Source organism: Phytophthora infestans, genomic scaffold, assembly GCF_000142945.1.
Source record: "Phytophthora infestans T30-4 supercont1.48 genomic scaffold, whole genome shotgun sequence".
Lineage (NCBI taxonomy): Eukaryota > Oomycota > Peronosporomycetes > Peronosporales > Peronosporaceae > Phytophthora > Phytophthora infestans.
The window spans coordinates 580,482-594,233 of record NW_003303711.1 but is presented as its reverse complement, the minus strand read 5'-3'; the positions used below and the strand labels follow the sequence as shown (position 1 = coordinate 594,233).

Here is a 13,752-nt window from a genome sequence, read left to right as displayed (position 1 = left end):
ATTACATATGCTGTACCATAGCCCGAACCAAAGGGAGGGTCAGCATATGAAAGCGGATGATCTTTTAAAGAAGGCGTACAAGTGCATCTTGGATAACGATTTTGAAGGGGCCATCAGCTGGTTTGAACGGGCCATAATCCTGGAACCGGAACGAGCTGACATCCGTTACCGCTGCTCCATTACTTACGCGCGCAGCGATAAACTGGATTTGGCCATGCATAATGCCAGGGAAGCGATCAGACTGGATCCCGGCGAACCGACTTACAGGCTTCATTATCAGAGACTTCAGGCTAAGGAGCTTACACGGCGGGCTGTGAAGAAGCTCCAGTTCAGACAGGATAACGATTACGGGGAAGCGGCGGAAGCGGCATCCTTGCTTGAGGAAGCGGCCAAACTGGATCCCCTGTCTGCGGAAACCCAGGTATGGCTTGCTTTGTCATATGGTGAAACAAAAGATTACCGCAAGGCCTTGAGAGCAATTTGGGAAGCGTCGGCTTTAATGCAGGACGATGCTGTATCCGAACATTTAAAGAAGCTTGAGCAGCGTTTTAAGACTTATATCGATCACTCATCAAACTAGCATAATGGGAGGGCTCAAAATGGCTGATCAAATAAAGGTAGCGGTTGCGGGAGCAGCCGGAAGAATGGGGCCGGGAAGTCATAAAAATGGTTTTGCAGGACGAGGAACTGCAGCTGGTCAGCGCAATTAACCGTTCACAAACCGGAGTAGATGCTGGAACGCTGGCGGGCCTGCCGGCTTCCGGCATTCTGATTGAGAATGATCTGGAGCATGCTCTGAAAACATCAGGAGCGGATGTGCTTGTTGATTTCACTACCCCTCAAACGGTTAATGCCAATACGCAGCTGGCCATTTCGCTCGGCGTCAGGCCGGTGGTTGGCGCCACAGGTTTCACTCCGGAACAAATCGAGGAGTTGGACAAGCAGTGTCAAATGCAGGGCATAGGGGGGCTGATTGCCCCGAATTTCTCGATCGGCGCTATATTAATGATGAAATTCGCATCACAGGCGGCCAAATATTTCCCGAACCTGACAGTCCGGCAGACTGACCGTCAAGAACTTCTCGAATTGTATCCAGTCACTGCAGTCCAGAGACACTGCCAGTGTGTCCAACAACAAAAAATCGAAGAGGTACTAATGGGCTGTCCGTCAACATGGCGGTTGGGGACGGTGCCAAAGTTGTCAATATCACTCATCGTGATTGTGCCGTAGTCGGTGAGTTGAGTGGTAGAATGAAAAGCCGGTCTTTTGCATCTAAATAAGCTCGGAGCAGCGGGAACATCGTGACACTTGCGCAAACGCCCGAACTTCCGCGTCCACGGAACAGAACGCCGACCACACGGCAGCGCTGTCAAACAACGCGCAGTCCACGTCCAGCTCGATTATCGCCAGCAGTGCTTTCCTCACCTTCCCGGCTCTCCACACCATCCACCCACTGCCGCCTCCCCGCTGTTACCGTTGCTGCAGTATCCGCCACCCGCATGCCGCCCTTCTACTGTCGCGGACGTCGCCACCCTTGCTCACCACCTCATTCACTCTGCCCCCTCACGCTTCTTCCACTCTAGCTCGCCACCGTCGCCACCATTGCCGCCACTCCACTCGCTCGCCGTCCCAACTTTTTTTCCCTCTTTTTTTAAACTTAAAATAAAATGGCAAATATTTAAAAATAAAATGCATAAATTTTAACAAGTACATGCAGTATTTTTGTTAAAACCACATTTTATGTTACGGTCGGAGGTCAGAGATTTTATGTTATGGTAGAGTATGGGCATATCTAATTTTCTGCTCGACAAAGGCATATGTCGTGTTGTTTTTTTTCTGAGACAAAACCCAAGTGTAAACGGCAAAATTTGTTGCGTCTGAGGTTTCTTTTGGGCAAAGATCCGGAACTTCCTGCCGTCACTACCGAATAACCTTTGTTATGAATTACTCTTTGTTATCAATTACACTTCAATGTGGCCAATCAGAAGCCGCCAAACGCTGAGTGGGAAAAGAAGCCGTGCATCCTTAGTTATCAATTACAACCAGTAATTTGCGTACATTATCTAGTACTGGTCACACTTCTCAAAGCCGCAGATGAGTCCAACGCAACGAAAACGCCCAAAGGGGAGGCCTCGCCTACCTGGTGGCAAGGGCCGCCAAGTACCAACGAACACCATTACGGCGTACACTGCTTCTCACAAGCTGAGGGTACTAGAGTATCTAGACAAGAACGGTAGTATTGCGTCCGCAATTCACACGTTCTACCCTGATTTACCAGCTAGCAAATTTAATTGCCGCCGTATCCTCATTTATTCATGGCGTCGATCCCTTTGATGATCTTTTTCGTGAACTTGCTCAAATTTAAATAGACTGTTTGTTCGAAGATACCGATAGCCGGGACACGCAATTTCTGGTCTCTGCACTGCAGATTGGGTGTAATGCATAACTAAGGTAATTCGGTACGCACCATGCTGCGACTTGCAGCGTTTCCTTCTGAGTCTGTACACGGTCAGCGCTCTTCTTATTAACCGAATCATAGTGTGGTTGGAACTTTACATTCTAATCCAGCCGCCATGTTGACGGACAGCCCATTAGTACCTCTTCGATTTTTTGTTGTTGGACACACTGGCAGTGTCTCTGGACTGCAGTGACTGGATACAATTCGAGAAGTTCTTGACGGTCAGTCTGCCGGACTGTCTGGTCGTCAGAATGATGGATTCCATTTTCCATCATGGAAACTGGGCCTGCTTAATTCAACACCACTGACTCGTCCGCATGAAGTTTTGCCAAGTTGCTTGGCATCAGTAGCGGGATATTAGTACTACGTAGTAGTAACCAGCTGCATGCTTGCACCTCTGGCTGCTAGGAGCATCAACTTAAGGCTCTAATGTACTACATTTAATAGTTCGTAGAAGTAATCGTGCTCTCTCGCTCAATACTCTAGGGTCAGTTTGCTAACTCGGCCGATGCGGTCACGTGGTCGTACAAGACGCTGGCCACCACTATGGCCACCACAGCAAATCCGTCCAAGTGATAAAGAACCGCGTGATGCACAGGCTCGCCACGAATAACAATCCGACATAACGGAGTGGAATGGCACGGCGTGGACGGCGTTTGCGCAAGTGCCACGATGTTCCCGCTGCTCCGAGCTTATTATGATGCAAAAGGCCGGCTTTTCATTCTACCACTCAACTCACCGACTACGGCACAATCATGAGTGATATTGACAGCTTTGGCACCGTCCCCTCAACGCAAACATGCCGGCGACGGTGCAGACCGCGACGATTTCCAGCGTTCAGGGATTAATAGAGAAGGCTGCGATGGTGTACTTAACCGACTATAGATAGTATCGGGGTGGCCGCCGTGAAGGCGGGCGTATCCGACAACCAGTGGCCACATTCGCACCGCATGATAGCTGCTGCGTGTGTCAAACGAGTTTCTCTCGTCAACAGAGATTTCTCATACATTCGAAAGTATGTATGAGCGCGTAATGGTAGTGCCATAGCGATGTAAAAATTCAGGCACGTCTGTGCTTCTTGCGCACACCCTTGCCCCTGTGATTCCTGCTCAGCAGCTTCACGTTCAAAACGTGACAGAAGCTGTAAGGCTTCGTCTGCCGTCGGCCGAGCACTCGGGTCTGGGTTCATCAACCGATCTAGGAAAAGCGCTCTTTCGGGCTCCGCAGTCCATTCCCGTTCAATCTTACTTGTCTTCACCAGGTATCCCACGGCCCATAAGTCAACCGCAGTCGTGTGGGATCCACCTTCCATAAAAATGTCTGAAGCGTGTTCGTCGTGCGTCAAGTGATCGCCGCTGGGATATTTCTGCGGACTTTGAGCTGCATCAGCGAAGTCGATCAAAAACCATTCAACGCGGTCGATATGCTTGATCACGTTAGACCAACGGATGTCTCTGTGCATCCACCCGTTGCGATGGAGGACTACAAGGGCCTCGAGAACGTTCCCGAGCGCGACGAACAGTTCACTCAAGCTGCATGGCTTCATCTCAATGCCGCGGGGCTTAAGTGTCAACCTCAATTGGTCTGAATCCACCGTGACGACTGCATCGGCACAAGGAACCCCATAAGCTTTCAAAGAATCGTAGATCTGCTTCACGCGACGATACTCTTCTTGTGTATGAAAGATCTTATCGACGAAAATCGGACTCAACCGCGCCTTGACGCCATTGGCGCGATGGATGTCCATGAACTCGGTCCCTGCCGAGGCCGGACAGTTTTGCACAATTGCCGGGAAAAGCAGACACAAATTCAGAAGTGCCAGTACAAGTCGAAAACGTTCCGGCGCATGCTGCAAGTTAAACCCTCCAATAAGGTGGGTTTTAACGTTGCCCGTGACGTCTTGATAGATAGCAAATAATTCTAGCTCGAAGCCCGACGCAGCATAGCCAAACACATACGGCACTCCACCGTAAGACCACACCAGCTTTTTAGAGAGCTCCTCACGAGGCACAGTGATAGAAGTACGAGGTTCTTTCTCCTCACCACGAAAAACACAGATATGATCCAAAGCAAACAAAAAGTCGGGTCGCTTCAAACCTGACGAGGATTTCCTGCTCGAATCCCGGTTGATGTAAGCACGCCTAAACACAAACCCGAGCACCACACGGATAATTGAGTCCCAGAAATAATGAAATGCACTCTCTGTGGCATCCCCATCCACCTGCGGGTACAGGAACGCAGCGCTAAACACCGAATCTTTTAAAAATTCGCACGGCGAAATGTCGTTTAGCTCGAACAATTTATCTCGAAGAGGTTGGCCTAGTATCAATGGACTCGACCAAGCTTGAAACACAGACTGCGGTAACCCAATCTTTACAGGGAGAGGTTGTCCGATAAATTCATTTAGATCTCCGCGTGTCGGCAGTAGCGTAAGTTTTGCAACTTCACAATGTTGAAATCTCGACAGCCAGAAGTCCGTCCCATCAGAAATAGGCGCACTACTTGTCCCAGGAGGCAACGCCACCAGCACGTGAATCTGTTTCACTTTCGGGGGATCCATGTCTTTTAGACACTCAGAAATCGGATCCTCTCCCTGCAGCTCCTTTTCTTCTTGCGTAAGAACTTTGACGAGAGCAGTCTTCTCGCCCTTCTTCAGCTTCTTCACATCTTCAGTGAGGCTCGATAGCCATGCGTTGCCCCCCGCCATCGCCAGGAAGAGCTGCAGGTTCTTGGCGTCGCATGTGATCGTCGATGCGTTCTTCTCCTTGATCGCGTCCTTCAAGTGCCCCACGGACTTGTTCTCGTCAATGTCCACAGGGAACGCGCTCCCAGCCACACCAACGACGACACAGTACAAAGTAACCATAGTTTCTCGAGCCGCTGATTCTGGAATGAGATAAGGTTGCACGCGGGAAAAGAAGGGGATGTTCTCTGGATTTTATCCAGAGTCCCGAGATAATCCAGCGATTTCGCTTACCCTGTCATAACAGTTTCGGATCGTTTGAGTGCTCATTTAAAGCAGTTTTTAAAAGCAGCTTCCTTTTCACAAAAAAAAATATTGTAGGCTGACCCATCCACCAAAGATGAAGACAAAATACATTGCTAAACTTGTACGATGAAGCTGTATTGTAACCTGTCAGAAAACATTTATTCAAGCCTACTAGTCGAGATTAGTCCCTGTCGAAACCCGATGGGGCCTCATTCAGACTTACTACAGTACTAGCAGTATTGTAAGAAAAACTTGCTGCTTTTTCCTACCTCTTTGTATGGCTACACTCAGCCTTTTCAATACATTTGGGTCCCAGGCACCTGTCTTTCTGACTTAAACTATAATTCCAAAATTACAAAAATTGAAGAGGCCACACAATTTTTAGGGTTCTCAAATGTGCAAGTGCAAAGTCTAAGTGCAAAAGCTCTGGCTGTGACGGGGTCACACAGCACCTTGCGCTAGAGGAAGTCAGCTTCCGAGAGTATGCAAACTCTCAGTGAACGGCAGTTCACAGGTCCCCTTATATCGAAAGGGAGCGAAGTGACCTATTTAAGGTAGAATGTAAACTGAGTATATTTATAGGAGACACCACCACTAGCCGGCAGTGTACCCATTCTCCGTTGGAGAAAATCTGCCTTCAAAGCAAAGCTGGTACCGTTTTCATGGCATACGCTGGGTTCTTGGCCCCGTTCTTCCACTAGCCGTCTCGGAGCCACTCATATCATTAGTGGCATGACTAAACCTCGCTCACCCTATGACTAATGTCCAGGAAGGTCTGGGTTTGGGTTTAGGAGGATGATGAAATCACGCGAAGTCCTCCACTTTTGAAGATTTGAAGTCTCATGACACCCATTCCTCAATACTGTATAAATACCCGCCAAACGTGCAACAGAGAGTGCAACCACGATGTGATTGAAAAAAATGCTTTCTTACTGAATCTGACTCACTAAGAGCTACAATCAAAATGACAAATGACCACCTTGTTGCTTGTCTCGGCGAAGAGCAGCTAAACTTTAGTCACAGGAAGCTTTCGTCCGTATGCTGCGTATACTTTGTCGATAACAACATCACTAGTGAATCCTGCGCGAACGAATCCAGAGACTACGTCCCAGAAAAATTGCACCCTGAGTAGGCAAACTTGTTGGCTCCTCGCTCGGCACCGGTAAACGCTTTCGCTGGCTTTAAGCCGTTTAAGCCGAACTCGTACCCCCCCACCACTCGTACAGATCCTTCGGTCTTTTCGACAGTACCGCGTGGTGAGCTTCGTGCGCAGCACTGCCATCTGTGCATGCTTCGGTGGCGACGATCGTATTGGGCGACACTCTCCTTGCAACAGGCTATAGAGCAATACGCCGGTAGACAGCCAATTCCTTTTGATGGTTTCGCAACATGCCAGCAATTTAGCGTTGCAGGCTAAATAGCTGGAAATGGAGTGCAGCGAAGTCTTTACGGGCACTGTCCGCAAAATGTTGCTCTGGGTTCTATGTATTTGCTCAGCCTCGTTGCCATCGGTAGGGGCATCACGAATCTCAATGTGACGGGGTCACACAGCACCTTGCGCTTGAGGAAGTAAGCTTCCGAGAGTATACAAACTCTCAGTGAACGGCAGTTCACATGTCCCCTCTTTATCAAAAGAGAGCGAAGTGACCTATTTAACCCCTTCAAACCGGGAGCCTGCATATGCAGCTTTTCAAAAATGCTTAACCTGCATAATGCAGGTTAAGCTCAAATATGACTTAAAGTTTGTATAGTTATTTTTTTTTAAATCCTCGGCTATACAAAATCTAAGTCAAAAAGAACCCTACAAGTGCAGGCTCTCTGTTCGTGTGGTAGCATAGAAGATACACATAACAAGCGACGAGACAGATAATATTTCTCTAAATTTGAATATAAGATATAAAAGTTTATGTGGTAAACATGAGTTTTACATTATTTTCCAAAGGTAATTTTTTCGCTCCCTCTCCAGCCACTCACTCGAGAATTCGCGCTGGAAAAGAACGGAGCCAGGCTCTCTGCATGAAATGGTTGCTGTCCGAGGCAAGTACGTGAGCAGTCAAAACATCCCGTTTGGTGTGGCGTGGATGGAGCTGAAGAAGCAGGGATGGACATCTGTAAGACCGCGAGCGATGGACTTAGATCCGAGATGGAAGTACGTTCGCCCTGGCGGACATGTTAACGGCACAAAAGGCATCGACTTTTTTCTTGGGGAGGAAGAGCTGTTGGAGTACTACAGTGGTGGTAAGCGAGATGGTGGCGATTGCTGGCTACACAGCCTAACCAGTTGTTTGTATGATGTTACAGCTTCCAAAAAGCCTTCGTCTACCGGTTTTGGACCATTCCAGACGCCACCAGCACCTCCTGCTGATCCTGCTGTCACAACAAGATCACCACCCGCTCAAGCGGCCACCACCCAGCCCACGTCTCCACTTCAACCTTCTTCAGGTACTCAGCAGCCTTTGACGCGACAAACGCAAGTGAAGCGCACTCGAAAAGTGCCCAAGCCGCCTGCCACGGACAAGCAGAAACGTCGCCGCTCATGTGAGTACCAGTTGCATATTCATGATATGATATGCAGGATATGCAGGATAACTAACTAGCATTATGCATTAGCTCATGCAGTACATCCGCCCGAAGAAGCCCGTACGCTATCCTGAATATTTCATCGACCACATGCATATTGATGCAGTCTAACGCTTGTGAATGCACTATAGTTGACGACGCCATATCTGATGAAGAAAAAGCGCCAGTGCCAGTAGCTGAACCCGTTACTCAAGTCGTCGCTCAAACCCCCATCGTGTTGCCAGGTCCTCATGGAGGTGACGAGGAAAATGTTGAATCGGGGGACGAAGGGTATTCCAGCGTTGAGTCTGTTGAAGAGAACAACGAAACGGGTATGTCTTACAATGCGATTCAGTGCGCATGCTGCATATTCATGATACCTTATACTGATTATTCATGATAACGATTTTTTATGCTTGTGTTACGAAGATATACTTGCAGAAACAACTGACCGGTTGAATGTGAACGCCCCGGGCGGAAGAGACCCCAACTATGATGCACTTGAATCTGGCGATGAAGCGGCAAGGGACGACGTTGTCACAGATACCCAGTCTGATAGCAGTGGCTGGGTATCAAATGCCAGTGCGGCCGATGGATCGGAGCCGGACCCTGAACGAGACGAGATGGATATTGCGCTGGCAAAAGAATTTCTGGATGGATTTGGAGGCACCGACGCTGTGTTGGCGGGTAACTTGCTGGACAGAACACTGAGAGAGTTTTCGACTAATGGATGGGGCCCAATTCAAGAACCGGATGTGTATGAGGAGTTACAGACGCCTTACGTTCCTGTTGAAGGCGCTAGTAGCTACCCGGGACCTCACCAAGGCTATTCCGGACCCACTACTGAAGTACTGCATCGTGGGGACTCGCATATGGCGCTGTTCTTTTACTTCATGCCGGTTGCATTGTGGCAGCACGTTGCTGTCTGTTCAAACAAGTACCAAAGAGATATGCTCCACGCTCGTGTTGACGATGCCTACAAGCGCCACAAGCGACGCTGTCAAGCGAATCCTGCCACGAAGAAGAAGACACGGCGCGATGTGCTACAAGAGCTTCAAGCAGTTCCTCCAATCAAACCACACGAGCTGTGTCGCTTCGTGGGACTACTGATCGCGTGAACAATTTGCCCAAACCGAGAAAAGCTGGCAAACCACTGGAAAACCACCGACGAGGGGGCGATTCCACGTGGAGCGTTCAGTTCTGTGATGGCACGAGATCGATTCATGAATATCTGCAGAAATCTACACTTCAATGATAACGACGACCCAAGAGCGACCACGGATCGAGCCTGGAAGATCCGCAAGGTTGTTGAAGTGCTGCAGCGGACGTTTCGCGAAGGATACGTGCCACCTGCAGAGCTTTCATTTGATGATACCATGCTTCCAAGCCGCAGCAGATTCAACAAGATGCGCGTCTACATGAAAGCAAAACCGCACAAGTGGGGAACGAAGCTCTTTATGTTGTGCAGTGCACACACGGCGTACTGCATCAGGTGTTTTTTTTGGTTCTAAAATTTTCTTATCCTGTATTATTCACTTTACTAATGAAAGTATGTTCCTGTTTAAACTGCATTATGCAGGTTTGAAGTATAGTGCGGCAAGAAACATCATGCAAGCGACGCTGCCCAACTCGACAAGAAGGAAGGCCCTGCCGCCGTCGTTCGAAACCTCCGCGAAGTGTTCGGTGACGCTCCGTTGCCCGCAAAGAGACTGGTTGTCATCGATCGCTTCTACACCTCGGTTGCTCTCCTGATTCAGCTACTACTGATGGGGTACTATTGTGTGGGCGCTATAATGACAAATCGCGTTGGGTACTGCAAAGAGATCATTTGTAAGAGAAAACACGGCCACGAGATGTGGATCGGGGGACGTGTAAGATTGTGGAATCTTCTAAAGTACCTGGCCTACGCGCAATTTGCTGGATGGATTCAAAACCTGTGCACTTCTTGGCTACGGGTGGGAGTGTGGATGAGGATAGAGTCGTTCGGAAAGACAAAGCTGGTGAACACCACGAGGTCGTCGCCCCCCGTGTTCTCAAGGACTACCATCAGTTTGTGGGGGGTGTCGACGTACATGACCAGCTCCGATTGCAAAGATACTCCCTCCAGCTGTGACTTTTCGGAAGTATTACAAGAGCCTCGTGCTGGGGCTTATTGATATCGCTATAGTGAACAGCTACATTGTACACAAGGCCTACCAGAAGCACAAGACTTCAAAGCCGCTGACGCACGTTAAATTCATGAAGCGCCTCCACTTGCAGCTCACCCAGCTCCAAGAAGTGGACATGTTCGACGGAAACACGTTTTGTGAGAGGGAGCAGATCGCCGGTACGTCGGGTTCTGGTGTGGCGGGGCACGCTTCTACTCATGTAGCACAGTTGGTGGATGAATGGAGGAACCGAGATACGCAGCCGAAGCGGCGTCAGCGTGCGTGTAAAGTTTGCTCTCTGATGCAGCGCGAAGCCCCACACGACGGCGTACTACTGCTCCGAGTGCGATGGTAATGCGCCTATCTACCTGTGTATGCGCCCGAGGCATGTGATTCGCGGAGTCTTGACAACCTGCTTTGACGTGTGGCACAAGGAATGGAGTGAAGGAAAGATGCGACCTTCGAACCAAGAACGCCGCATCCGTATGCGCCCAGCAACTCCAACGAAAGGTGGTGGATCACGCAAAAGACTGAGAGATGCTGCTGATTAAGTATCATGCATATGCAGGATACCAAAGGGTGAATATGCATTTTATCATCAGTATTTGTGTTTTTGCGAAGTAATGGCTGCAGTGAAAATTGTCTTTCTATATCTCTTGCAGGTTGAGAATAAAGTGCAACCGTCGATTCATTTTGCTTACTATGCAGTCCGTGAGGCCAGAGCCGGAAGCCCATGCTCAGATTATATTATAGGCTTCATATTTGTATGAGCCATAAAAACTGAACTTTTGATTGCTCGCCACTTGGATGGGAAAACTTCAATATATGTACGCAATTGGACAGTTTCTAAAATTCGACATTCAAATATCTCTAAAATTGCAACCGTTTCTGCACCCGCCTATCGCTGTACTACCAGACGACCGGAAGTCAGCATCTATGTTACGGAAATGGAATGAATAATGCAGTTTAGAACCTAAACTTGCAGCCGTGTATGCACGTTAATATGCAGTTTGCACCGGTTATTACAACGTTCGGTTCGTCGACCATCTCTGTAACAAGTAAAAGTATACAAACACCAAGTCAAACTATCTTGCATATGCAATTTAAGGAAAGGAAAAATCAGCCGGTTTGAAGGGGTTAAGGTAGAATGTAAACTGAGTATATTTATAGGTAGATAAAGCTTGGGTTTAATACAAGCTATAAGTTACCCATAGAAATGCAATGTCGTTTGGCTAATGGTTGGCTTTGAGCGACCTTGGTACCTTGTACCAAATATCCCGGAGTATGACGTGTCATACACCTGCAGTGTGAAGTGTCACACTTCACGTAACCAGGGTACACTTAGGGATACGTTACACTCAACAAGCCGAAGTCACGGATAAGGGCACACACTTCACATGATTCACAGCGACGTTTCATCCAATCTTGACGTAGGCTCGTACAATGCGTTGCTTGAGCACAATTGGAAATAGGTCATAATCATACCTTCCATCCGGGACGAGAGATGCCCAAAGTATCGACAGAGCGAGCACCTTCGCAACTTCCTCCCTCCTCGATTTCTTAATTGCAAGTCCGACTTGATCGACCAGTAGCTCTTCGAGAACAACATAATTTCCCTCTCTAAGTACGTAGCAGCATAGTCCGAGCGGGCAGTCAGTGCTCCAGCAGCATGGAGCCTTGACTTGTGAGGGTGGCGGGATTTTTGCAACCAACTGAGAGCCACCACTTGTTTTTTCTGTATGCGCAAGTTGCGAGAACCAGTGAAAATACAAACCCCCAGTGCAACTATTTTTGCAAGTGATACTGTTTTATTTGCAAATGTATTGCGTTCGCGAGAGCTTGAACTGTGACTACTGCACCTGATCCGCCAATAAGAATGTGATACGGATAAAAATACAACCTCGGTTGCAAATGGCCGGTTATGTAGAAGTACAGCGACACCAGTGATCACCAGGCCACACGGCCTGTGACGTGCCCTGGAGTGAGCAATGGCTGAGCTTTCTCTAGTAGATCCCGGTGCTTCTGATTGGCTAGACAAGAGGCTCATACCCGGCGCAACAACATCCGGTTTCAACCTCCCGTCCGTTGTGAGCCCTGCAAAGGAAAACGATGCAACTGTGCGCTCATTGAATACATCAGGGCAACCAAAGTCTGTGAAAGAAGCTGCAGCGTTCAGCGATACGCTAACCGATATTACGATTTTGGCACCGGATGGAGATGAAATGGTGCGCTGACCAGAAGTCGAAGACTCGCCAATGTTGCCTGCCGCCACAACCACCAGGACGTCTTGGTTTTCATAAATGAAAGCGTCCAAATCTCTGGCTTGTGAGATGTAATCCGACCCAGGTGTGCCCCACGATAATGAGAAAATCTTGGCACCAGCGTCAATTTGACTCTCTAGCAAGTCGCTGGCGTCTGCAAATGTGACTAGTGACACGGCACAATGCAGCTGACCTGCGCAGGTTTCGCCCTGGGTCCTGATGTCCATCAATGCTATCCGTGCCAGGTCGCCAATGCCGAGATTGGCATGTTTACCGCCAATTAAGCTGCCAGCTAACAGTCCAGCGACGTGAGTACCGTGATCACAAGTGATAGTTTCGGCTTCATCCGCTTTGTTTGCCCAGCCATTGTACATGACGACTTTGCGCGCCGATAGCTTAATTACTTTTATACGAAAATATCGCGTTCATCTTGATCGAATTGGTCATGGTACAGATACAATCCCGTGTCCGCGATGCCCACAACTACGTCGTTTCCTTGAATACCGACCTCTCTGGCTGAATAAACACCCATTAGACTTGGCACGTACGCATCTAGCCGTCGACTCTTCCTGAAGAGTACAGCCATCACCAGGCGCGTACGCCGGCCTCAGCATGGCCTGGGCGTTCCTTGTCGACTCCCGGTCGAACTAGCCCCAACGCACCAGTTCCCATGGAGCTCGGGTCCGCCGAACAGCGTGACATCCGCTGCTTCGGCTGTGGGAAGATGGGCCACTTCAAGCGCGACTGTCCCGCGGAAAGACTCCGCCGACGGTCTTTCCCCAAGCCCGCCCTCAAGGGTCGCTGGTAGAAGCCAGGATCCCGGGGACAGGGGAACGCTGGAAACCAGTAGGGGCGGGGCGCCCTACTGGGGAGGAACTAAGTCTTCGTGATGGGTGCGCGGGTGGCGCGTTCCACGGGGACTTAGCCCCTGAGAGGCTTCGCACTCTCGAATCGGCGAAGAGCAGCGGCGGGTTGCTCGTAGTACACGGATGTGTACGGGGATACGATCACCCCTTTCGAATCTTGATCGATTCTAAGGCGTCGAAGAATTTCGCACGCCGCCAGACGGTTGCTCGCAACAGCAACAATTTGTCCGATGCTTTGAGAGAAAGCAAGGGCAACGGGACGGTGTCAGTGCGACTGGCCGACGGGAAGGTCGTCACTGTTCCCAACGCCAAGTGGATCTGGCCGTCAAGTTTGAAGACTTTGACAGCCTCGAACAGTTCAGTGTTCTTGATATGGATCCATATGATACGATCCTGGGCATGCCCTGGCTTGAGAAGCACGAGCCCTGGATCGACGGGCGAGGCAAGGCAATCGGTGCCTGCTGCCCTGCGA

At 49.4% G+C, this 13,752-nt stretch overlaps 2 protein-coding genes across 2 annotated transcripts; both read right to left on the bottom strand.

Annotated features, from left to right (window-relative positions):
• Positions 1–3,329: 3,329 nt before the first annotated feature.
• On the bottom strand, positions 3,330–5,324 carry PITG_16603 (Crinkler (CRN) family protein; the record flags this gene model as incomplete). The annotated part of the gene is made up of 1 exon (XM_002897105.1): positions 3,330–5,324. The coding sequence occupies one exon, from the start codon at positions 5,322–5,324 to the stop codon at positions 3,330–3,332; it is 1,995 nt and encodes a 664-aa protein (XP_002897151.1).
• A 6,776-nt stretch (positions 5,325–12,100) lies between these two features.
• Positions 12,101–12,788, bottom strand: PITG_16601 (uncharacterized protein; the record flags this gene model as incomplete). Its single annotated transcript, XM_002897104.1, has 2 exons — positions 12,101–12,117; positions 12,203–12,788. 2 exons carry the CDS (start codon positions 12,786–12,788, stop codon positions 12,101–12,103), a joined length of 603 nt encoding a protein of 200 aa, XP_002897150.1.
• Between the last annotated feature and the right edge of the window lie 964 nt (positions 12,789–13,752).